An 11217-nucleotide genomic window follows, 5' to 3' on the forward strand; every position below is an offset into this window, starting at 1 on the left:
GCGCCTGGCAAACCACCAGTTAGGTAATATGACATCTCATTTGCTTCTGGATGCAGCAGTTAGCTAGCTCCATGCATGAGAGAAGCCTGCAACCTGCTTTTTCAACTAACAACTCTCACAGCAGCAATCATTTGCTTTTCTCGCTTTACATGTACATTGCGTTTGTGTTTCTGACAGTGTTAACTTTTGATTTTAGTCGACTGCCTATTTTTCGACGTGTGTGCAGTTTGTAAATATTGTTGCTTTGTACCATAGGTATAGATATAGCTGCAAATTGTGTCCACTAGAGCAGTCAAATTAAATTGCAGGAAGTCAGTAACTACTATACAGTAGATTAACAACCATCTGGTTATTTCAAATTTGGATTAATGTAGCAAACATATTGATGCCCATGCTTTTTTGAAAGTTTGTTTGCTTAATAATCAGATTTTTTACTCATTCTGATTGTTGGTTTGATTTTTATTGATTTTGCTTCTCTACTTTGGTTTTTTTCTTGTGTGTGAGTGTGTGCTATCCTTTAATTCATCTAACACCGAATCTCATGTCTTATAAAATTGTTTATATCCTAATTTTTTTTCTTGAGTTTGAATTCTTTTTTCTTGTATCACAATGTTCTTTCTCTCACCAGCCAAAATCTGTCTATTTCATCTTTCTTATCATGTTTACATGTCGGTGTTGGAACTAGAAGAATTCGTACCTTAGATTGAAATTTTTCAGGTTTTCTATCATTTTTATTTTTATGAAGGATAGCTTATAATTGTCATTGCACGAATTCTCACATGATATTTTTGTCAAAGACATCTCTAGGATGTGCAGAACCTTCAAAAATATTCTTTGAAAAACTATTGCAAAAAAATCAGGCTATGATATCTTCAAAAAATAAAATATGATTGGAAATTTTTTAACTCAAAAATTAGAGTACATACTTATTTTCCTAGTTTCACCATCAATGCCTTTCTTCTAGTTGAAAACATGCAATAATCAGTGGTAATTTTTACTGCAGAAATTGGTTTTTTCTTAGTTTTTTATCTTGCAAAACGGACCAGGGACCGTCTGGTAAAGTTGGAGCTTACGCCTATTAACGTCATGGGGTTAAATCCGTCTAGGCTTCAATATTCACATCCATCTTTTTAATGTTTACTGTTCATTTTAGAATTCAAAACTAAATATAAATTCGTAAAACTCACTTTAAATCTCTCATAGAACAACAAGATTATAAAGTCCAAGGAGATTTTTTCACTGTTCATTGTGATCATGGCGTAACCGGCTTAGGAATAAATGGGATCGCTGCTGCTTTAGTTCAATATCTTTCCGAACTATCATGAGTCTCAAAATGTGTTAGTTGTTTCCTCAAGATTGCAAACAATTTCATACGAGTTCAAATTAGTGCTCCTTGTTGCTGATGTGATCCCGAAGTGTACAAATTTTTGCCATGGCAATTTTTGTTTTATATTTTGTCGGCAAGATTCTTATTTGGTAATATTTTCTTTTCCCACAGCGCGCTTTGTCAAAAGTCACTTTGTGTCTCAGCATATTTTTATAGAATAGTTGAATTGGGAATGCCCAATTTTTGCGGGATGGAAAACCTGAGACAATGGAGTCATAGATATTTCATATAGAATTTTCGATTGGTATCCTGAAAGGAAGTTTCACGGATCGTGAAAAACGTTTAAAAATGATATTCAGAGAAAATAAAAGGTTCCATATTTAAATCAGGTTGTTATAAAGACAGGTGGCATCTCCTGATCCTTTTTAAAGAGTATTGAAATTAGGAAGGTCTTAAAAATGCACAAATTTTCTAGTTTGCTGTGAAATAAGATTTGAAAATTCATGCTGTGCCTTTTCTTTTTTTTTTTTTTTTTTTTTTTTTTTAGCTCTTTTAGTGTGAGATAGGTACCTATCAATGTCTATTACTGTCCATTGTTCAATTTTTTTATAGAATGCATATGAAGTATTGGTCAGAGAGGAAATGCATCTTGGGCCATTAAAAGGATCCATATGCTTCACCTCGAAGTCAAAGTATGAACAAGTTCTTCATAACTGAAAATATTCAATTGAAAGCGCTGTAACTTAATGCGCAGAGACAATTTAATGAAAACTAGTATCCAATATGTTCTTTTACTGCAACTTAGAAAGAGTGATTTCTTAAGATATCATGAAATGAAAACGGTCAAAAAGTCTGTGATCATATGATGGTCATTCAAAATGCTATTAACATGACTCTGAGAATGACTTTTTTGGAGACCTATCTCAAATCAGCCTACGTATTATACAGAAGAACATTATTCCCCCATCGCGCTTTCATTAACTTTGAGGTGAAGATTTGAATCTGAGGAACGCCTAATCGTTGAAAAATGTATCTCTCAATTTTAATGAATACATTCAATGCCGTTCGAAATTATAATTTCCAACACTGGAAGTAGCATTTGCGATTTTCTGCTTCCTCCTCTATTTTTCTATTGCAACAGCGCAATGCAATATTCTTTCGCAAACACTTTAACACTATGTTAAGAATTAATCTGTTTAACTCTGCTGCCTAAGGTATTGGTCTAAATGGTTTTGGATGAGTTTACTTCTTTCGCGGACTGTAATATTGCTTCATTAAGGATGGCTTTTAACCCTTAAAAATGAAATATTGACTGAGGACTGAGGACCTTATACCTTCAATTGTATTAACATGAAGTCTGTATCCATCATTTAAGCTATGTAGTCTTAGGTTTTACCACCTTTATACAGACTCTCTTCTCAATGTATTACTCCTCTAAGTTACCTGAAAATCTCTCTTATCTCACGAAGACATTAACACCCAGTTTAATTGCAGAAAATTGAATTTTTCAGGTCATTTAAGCTTTGATGGTAAAATCTCAAAACTCAATCCTTCTTTTTCCCCCTCCCAAATCTTATTGTTAGTCTGTATGAACCTCAGCACCTTAAAGCTTATATTATTGCTATAGCTGCACAGCAAGTACTTACTCGTTTTTGTCACAGCTCTTCATAGAATCAGTTTTCTAGTTCCTAGTCCAGTAGGTAAAGAAGCAAATTTATCAAAGCTGCATCAGAATGATGTGGAATGATGTGAGACGATATGTTATATTGAGTTTTTTAGTTTCTGCAATGTTTGAAGTTAGTGTCCTGTCCATAAACTTCTCAGTGTCCCTTCAGAGTAGGAATTTTTCAATCTGCATTTAAAGTAAGTTTATCAAACTAGGAGGCACTTTTCATAGTACTAATGTTTAAGACTTTGTACACAGTAACAATCTCTTACTCTTCATTCCTTCCATTTGGGGGGGGGGGGGGAGGGGGTTCGAGCAAGATCTTGATCTCTTCTGAGTATGTTTTTGCTTTTGCGACAAATAGCTGTACATACTTATGAGCTTGTGCATACTGTATATCTCTCTCTGAAATCTGCCCCTCTCTCAAGTCAATCCACTAAGTTCAATCAATAAAGGTTAAAAACTATCCAAAAGTAACAGTGCTTATAGTATGCTGTAAATAAAATTAGCCACTCACATAGTTATTTTTTTCAGATTAAATTTATTCAGCAGTTTTTATATTATATGTATCGCATTTGAAGAAGCCGTATTAAAAGCAGATCAGATTTTACTTCTAATCATTCAAGAAAAATTAATTATTGGAGGGAAAAAGCAAAGTGTAACCTGATTTTCTTCTTTTAATGAAAAAATATTGTTTTCTAAGTATACTGCATAATGTTTTATCAGTTAGAATGCATTGATTTATCGTCAAATAGCTATTATGTGACTGTCCTAGGCGAAAATGACCCTATTATTGAAAACTCAAATTAATGGAAATATCAGCACCACTACTCAGAGAATCGGTTTTAACCATTCTGAAATGAAAAACGCTGAAAAAAGTCATATCGTATGAAGTTATCTTGTTTTGAAGTTTACGATTCAAAAGACAGGCTATTGGTCAAGATATTCAAAGTTTCTAGCTGCTAAATTCAGGACTCAAAATGGTCAGATTATTATGTTTTATAATGCCTTGTTTCCCCCCCCCCCCCCCCAAAAAAAAAAAACCTCTCGCAGCGTATTTTTTGTAATATTAGAGAATATTTCCATCTAAATTTTATTTTAAAATTCTTTCCCATTTCAAACAAAACGCTCTCTTGCAAAGAGTTCTGCCCTGTATTGGGGTTCCTTTTTTCGCTAACAGTCACATGTATACTTCATTTATCAACATTTCTTGGTTTTAAAATTACAAATCTTGTCAGCTTGCTGCATTAAAATGTCAGTTAGAACGTCCAATCGTGCCTCTCAAGCGTTGATGTTCCTCTGCATTTTTAGAGATTGATCTGGATTTGTTATTCTGCATTACTGTCAACATAAAAACTAGAATTTTAAAAATACGCACAAATTTCCTTCTCACTCAAATTTAAAAATCAGATTAAATAAATTTTTAGATTTCCAATAAAATTTCTTTTCAGGTATCTAGTTAGGAAATAAATTGGTTTAATCATGAGTTTTTTCTTCTTCAATTTTTAGTTAAATTTAAATAATAAAAATAAATAGAAGTATTCTACTTTTTATAATTTTATAATGGTAAAAATTGGTAAATTCCTTAATGAAAGATCATAGAAAAAGTGAAGAAACTAAAACAAAAGAAGACTTCCAACACCAAAATTTTGTAACACCCAAGAATAAAATTAAAAAAACAAAGACTTAAGTAAAAAAAAAAAGTATAAGGGTCTTTAGAAGGATAGTTAAAAGTCAAGGCAAGTTTCCTGTACAAGAATAAAACGGTCTCCTTCAGCATCTATTCAGTTCGAAAATTTTCTGTCATTTTATTATTATAGTTTTGTTTTTGTTTTCTTGTACTCCTGAGATTTTTAACTGATGTTATAATTATTTGTTTATCTCTTGTTGTAGGCTCAATAGACAGTCAGATGCATACAGTACCAAGTGACCGACTGAGCAGTGCTGTTCTTGTATTAGTCGTAGTTGCTGCCTTATTTGGGATTCTCGTCATAGTTGATGTATCTTGTTTCTTCTTCAATGAGACAGGTAAGCTGAATTACATACTCGTCTTTAATTCACCTATTCTATTAATTTAATTTTGCTTCTTTCTCTTAATTTTAAACAGAATCTGCCAGAGGATATTTCTTATTTAAAAAGTGAATCAACTTACTTGAGTTATCTTAAGTACGCACCTTGCTAGAGATTAGTTAAACGCCTTTCATCTATTTTGGAGTCATAAGTATTGGAGTTTAATTTAATTTGCATAGAGAATCATATTTTGCTTGCATTTTACTGGCAATTAACCAGTCAAGTATGCTTTAGTGCTAGTCTGGCATATATAAACATTTAACTCATCTACCTACAGTCCTTTGAAAATTTAATGAGTTTAAAACTTTTGAAATGTAATGAGTAATGGTTACAGTAATAGCTTCATTATCCGATAAATTATGGCAGAAGTTAGAGCAAGATATCAGACATGCCAGAAAATGAAAACTGCATAATACGACAAAACCAATGTAATATGAATGGAAGAATGGAAAAAAAGCGAAGAAAAACAGGAAAAATAATGTAAACATGCCTGGATAAGTGCCAAGCGGATCATGAAGGTATTATTGTAGTTAGGTAATTGCTAACATCATATTCTGGTTTTCCTTATAAGTTCCTGAAAGTAGAAGAGATGCAACACTAACTTTTCCATCAAGTATCATCAACCATTGTGTACACCTGCACAGTTTTTAGAGTGCTTTGTTTCCTAGAAAAAAATCGTTAAACATTGTAAGATCTCACGGAAAAAAAGCTCTGGCTCTGCGTCTGGGTCAGCGCGCTTTACTTGGTAAATCTCACAACAATGCATTTAACATCTAAGATGTAGGTTTTGGGCTCTAATACCTACTAAGTGAAAGTGCGAAAGTGCCACATGGCTCGGGGGTAAATTTTAAATCACTACAAACTAGATTTTAAAAGGTGTGGAAATTATTTAAAAAGAAGTTTTAACTTGGAACCATGAAGAATTACTGAAAAACCAACCATTGAATGTTTTCACATTGTAAGGTAGTTTGCAAGTGAAATTCTTAAATTGTAAATGCTAATGAGTATGAACAGTCATAGTCATTACTTTTGATCACTCTTTTTCTTTAACAAATGGTTTTTTTTCAGGTTTACTTTCACTTGCATGCAGCTCACTGTGTGGGAAGAAAAAGAAACATGCAAAAGATGATGATCCCAAACTGGGCAGGTATGTTTCATTAGTTTCTTTTTATTTCACAGAAATAGGTTGATTTCAGGGAAGTAGATTTGGTTCAGTGTCATTCAACTAATTGATGTTACCCCTCTCATCTTTTTTCAATTAACTGCATTGCGTTTTAAGGCTGACTCCTCAAGTTCGAGAATTAAGGGGCCGTTCATAAAATACACAACACTGAAAATTTGAGTTTTTAACCCCTCCACCCTCTCCCTCCTAACATATCAGTAACACAGCTTCACCCCTCCAAAAATGTATGTGATACTTTTTTCGACCCGCTTCCCCTTCAATCAGAATTTTGTGATAACTTTCGGATGAAAAATTTCCCCCATGGGTTAAGTTTCCATCTTCGATTTTTGAAAAATTGGCGCTGAAGGCCCCCTCACCCTTAAACGTACCTATACCACAGGCTGAGACCCCCCCCTCCAGCGTTACGCATTTTATGGATGGCCCCTAAATACAGCTCTTCATATCCTCAGCATGTCCCCTTTAGTTAACAGAGAATGTTGAATGTCTGTTTCTTCTCCCTCTGTTCATCTCTGCTGTCCTTATCTTTGTAGGAGTGTAGAAAATACCTTCAAATATCTTCTCTGTCATAAGGTCATGCAGGTACCGCGTACACTCAATAATTTTGAGCTCTATACTTAATTTGAAATCGTTTATAATTTAAGAAATCAGGCTGATTTCCTTGCAGTTCAATTTCTCAATTTTTGGTTCAATCTGTGTCAGCTCTTTTATCATTCACATATTCGTTTTTGCAAAGCTGAATTTTTCGAATCTCTCTCTTGCTGCTCAAAGCTAAAGCTAACTTCGTTTTTCTTGAGTGATACCATAGTTCTCATCAGGTTTTCATTGTTGAATGTTGAAAACTATTTACCTATGTGAAATGTTGAAAAGTCTATCTATTAGTGTACCTGGGAGATAATCTTTCATATAGTCGCCAAAATACTCCGTTTAGAACTTTGAATTGAGTTTTATCCTCCCATATAGTTGAATCAAGTTTAGCGGAAAATTTAAGAATCAGTGTAAAATTCATGCTCTTTCAAACCAACCAAACCAAAGGCAAAATTAATGGTGAATATTTTTGAGAATTGTCTAATTTTTGTTGATGTAAAGCCCAGGCCACTATTTTACAGTCTTTACAGTTGGCGTTTTCCATTGCCGTATTGCAACAATCCGTCGACGTCCGATAATAGCAGTCCTGGCAACTGCTCGGTCCATTCTCATACTGAAAAGTTACCTCTGCCTGACATGAATTTTGTTTTGTAAGACATCAAAGTTGTTCCTCTTTGCTGTTGTTATTTCAGCATGAATTTTCTTTTTTGGTTGAAATTTTTTAGTTTCTGGATTTTTCATCGTCAGCCACACACACTAAGTTATTTTCATCCCAGAATTATTTTTACTTATTTACTTGTTTCTTTTATCCATTTTTTTAACTCCTTTCCATGTTTATAAGTTTGCTAGTTATGTATCTACAAGATAATTAGGAGCCATCTGCAATTGTGCCATTTCTAAGTTCGCCGATGTCTCTTGAAAATTTCATGTCCTTTTTCTCTCGAAACTTTATTCACACCTGCATTTGTTTGCTGTTATTCGTTCTCTGCTTGTAGTTTTACTACCTTATATTTATTTTATTGGGGCTAGTATCATTCTTATTTTCACCTTACATGGTCTGAGTACAATTTAAACATAACATAATAGACTAAATGAACTTACACACTTCATTGTAAACTGTTTTTCTACCAGAAGAGCTTATAGCATGCTCAGGTACATTTTCCTAATTTTTCATGCTTAAGGCTGTTTCACTTGTTCGCCAACAAGTACCGAAGCGTTTCTTGTATGGACAAGGATAGCCTCCTCAAAACTCAAATCCTCTGGTATAATTAAAGTATCTCAAATTATCGCAAGATAACTAATATTACAGCCATTCAATATTTTGTAAAATTCTGGAGAAGCAGCTTGCTGCATTCTCTAGAATTTTCTTAAATAATCAGATAGTGTTTGTGGAAGCAGAAAGGATATGGCTTGTAAAATGAGTATTTTTCATCTCTAGAGCATGTGATATGGGGCCATAAGGCAAAGTACTTATCCTGCTCCAGGCTAACTTTGAAGAATGCGTGAAGTGAGCTCTACTCGGCTAGTACCTGTCAAAACTGACATTCAAAAATTTAAGTCAGGCTCAAGACCTGTTAATCAAATTTCAATCAATCAATCAATTTTTTTTTTAAAAGAACCTGGCAGTATAAAGTAATACCCCGATCATCCTATGAATTGTGGCCAAAGCCCGAGCCAGGTACTCGAGCAATCAAGACAATCAAATCTGCATAAAAACACCTAAAACTTGTATAAAAAAATAGAGAAAAACCAAGAAAAATAACACATAAGCGTGCCTCATTGTCCTGCTGGATATCTGGATTGCTGGATTTAAGTGACAAGCGAATAATCGAAGTATTACCGTAAACTCTTGCGGACTTGGGTGGACTGGGAAAATTTAAAAATTGTCAATTTCATTACAAAAAAGCCTTTGCTACTAGTGCTTCATCAACGTAGGTTGCTTAGTTTCATTGGAAAATTTCATTTGAAGTTTTTTATGTTCAATTGTTTTTAATCATGATTTTGCCAATTTCCAGCTTCTTTTACGCAAACTCCTGCAAACTTTAAATTTTCATTATACCCTCTGTATCAATGTACAATATAAACACTAATGTAAAGTATCAAAAGATAGCCGAGTTTTTTAGCTGTCCAGTTTTTTTTTTTGTTAAAGCTAAAAATTACAAATACGATTTTAATGCAAGTTTGACACCCTCATTTAGATTCGAATTTAAATATGCTTTGGCTATATGAGTTTGTTGATCCATATAATTCGTGCGGTGTAGATAAATCACTGATATAGCATCTGAAAATGAGCATGGATTGCATGAAATGTTGTAATTGCAGTAGAAAGAAGAATTGAACATTTGAAAGCTCAAGGTAATCAAATGATCATCCATCTTGAAAATTGCTGTATCAAAAAGAAGCGGTGTTAAATTTGCAATCATGGAGTCAGTACTCAACAGAAACTGTTAATTTTATGATATTTATAAAAAAAATACTTTACGAAAGTTGAAATATACAATTTACGAAAATAAAAATTGAAAAATTAAATTGTTTCGACAGCAAAGTATCTGTCTAAATAATATAATTTAGTCTAGTTAACCCATCTAAGTTTCTTCTAATATCAGACGTGTTTAAATGTAAGTTTGTAATTTTTATATCTTTTCTTTTTTTTCTAGTGAGGCCAAAGAACTGTTAAATGGGCATCGTGACAGCAAAGTTAGAATCGATTCAAATATGGATGACAGGTATTCTATTTTATCAGTTTTTCAGAATAATTCCGCTTAATCTTTAAAAAGTACAAAGAGTATTAGAAAATAAAATAACTTTCCTTTTGCCTGAACATTTACGGAGTCGACTGTGAATAGATAAAACAATATCACCTCTGCAGGGCCATGAAAGGTACAAAACATCTTTTATTGTTTAAATGTCTCTACGTGAGTGTTTGCCAGAGATTTCTGCAGAAAGGGGGCTCATAGGAACATTTAATCCCTGAGAAGTCTGGTGATAAGCACTACCACTCACTGTCCCAAGATCCCTAGCTCAGCTCTGTCAAGCTAAGTAAAAAGCAGTAAATCCATATTCTGCCGTAAGTCCACTATGCAAAATGTAATTCTATTCGTTTCAAAGAATAAGATACCTTCACATTTCAGAAAAGCCAAAATTGAAATATTGATACTGATGATTTTTGATTAAGTTGTACAAAATTCTCATGAGACTCCATGCATTGAACATACCTCATGTGCGTTTTACTGCAGGTTGGAAATCCTGCTCTTTCTGCATGGCAGAGCTGAGGAGTTAATGTGTTGGAACTTACCAAAAAGACAGAAAGGAATAATAATATTCCTAATATATTTGAATGATAACAAGTATATCTAAGAGAGTACCTATCGTCTTTAGTTGGAACTTGAGAAGTTTGAGTGCTATATTTGTGGTCTCGAGCACCCTAAAATAATGAAATTCTAATGGCTCCACTTTTCAGGAGTGGAAAATTTTGAAACCATCGATCACTTCCGTAGTCTCTTTGTGAAAATCATTTCATCAAAAGTTCTGCTTTTAAAACTAAATTGTGTCAAGCTGTTCCAACACCACTGCTCACTACAGGGGAACGGCAACCCTAAAATCGAAAATGAGATAGTTTTAAAAATTGAAGCGAGAAGGTATAAGAAGCAAAATGGCTCTGTTCTGAATGAGAAATTCACAAAATCGGCAGAGATATGAAAGATTGTAAATCTGACTGGTGACGTCATGTGCTCCCAGTGCAACTGCGGTTCACACGCACACAACTCGAGGTCTAGCGCATTTGCTGTCGAGCGCCGCGAAGTCGCCTTAATAATCACCCCTAAGCAAAGAAAAAAAGAGTCGACCAGGAATGAGCGAGATCAGGACGAACTAATAACTTGTTGCAAACATGCGTTGGCCACTTGATACCAGAGACAGAATGCAAAGTGCATACTGCGATATGCAAGACGGAGCTCACGATGTCTCGTGCTCAGCTGTTTTTTCGCGATAGCGGCTCAACGAATGCAATTTCGGCATCGTTCATTGCACACTTTTCTTCGTCGATTTAGCTAAACTTGCTTTTAAGGTTGCCGTCCCCTTTCAGTGAGTGCTGCTAAGCCATTCAGGTCCCTCCAGTCTCAGTCTCTTAGTATACATACCTGCAGGAACATTCATTAACTTTTTAATTTATTTGTCTTATTGTGAAAAGTGCTCTTTTATGCTGTTCAGCATCTTGAGTCAACCATGTACTTTCAATTTAATACTACTGAAATCTCATTTATCTCTCCTATTTTGCAGTATGAAGAAGAATATGCAAGTCAATTATGATATGAAGAAATCTATTTCCAAAACTAGTTTTGTTGGTAAAGATTCTGCGGTTTAGTGGCCGTTGTTACTGGAGAAAGG

General features: G+C 34.1%; 1 protein-coding gene across 1 annotated transcript in view; it reads left to right on the forward strand.

Moving 5' to 3' along the window:
* Window positions 1-11217, forward strand: part of LOC109032347 (fasciclin-2) — a 34153-nt gene that overhangs the window by 17133 nt on the left and 5803 nt on the right. The window contains exons 10-13 of the mRNA XM_019044424.2: window positions 4887-5021; window positions 6132-6210; window positions 9489-9557; window positions 11110-11216. Coding sequence (XP_018899969.2) covers window positions 4887-5021; window positions 6132-6210; window positions 9489-9557; window positions 11110-11194 — 368 coding nt within the window. The 3' untranslated portion in view covers window positions 11195-11216. The remainder of the gene's footprint in view (window positions 1-4886; window positions 5022-6131; window positions 6211-9488; window positions 9558-11109; window position 11217) is intronic.

The sequence above is a fragment of the Bemisia tabaci genome, chromosome 3, assembly GCF_918797505.1.
Source record: "Bemisia tabaci chromosome 3, PGI_BMITA_v3".
Classification (NCBI taxonomy): domain Eukaryota; kingdom Metazoa; phylum Arthropoda; class Insecta; order Hemiptera; family Aleyrodidae; genus Bemisia; species Bemisia tabaci.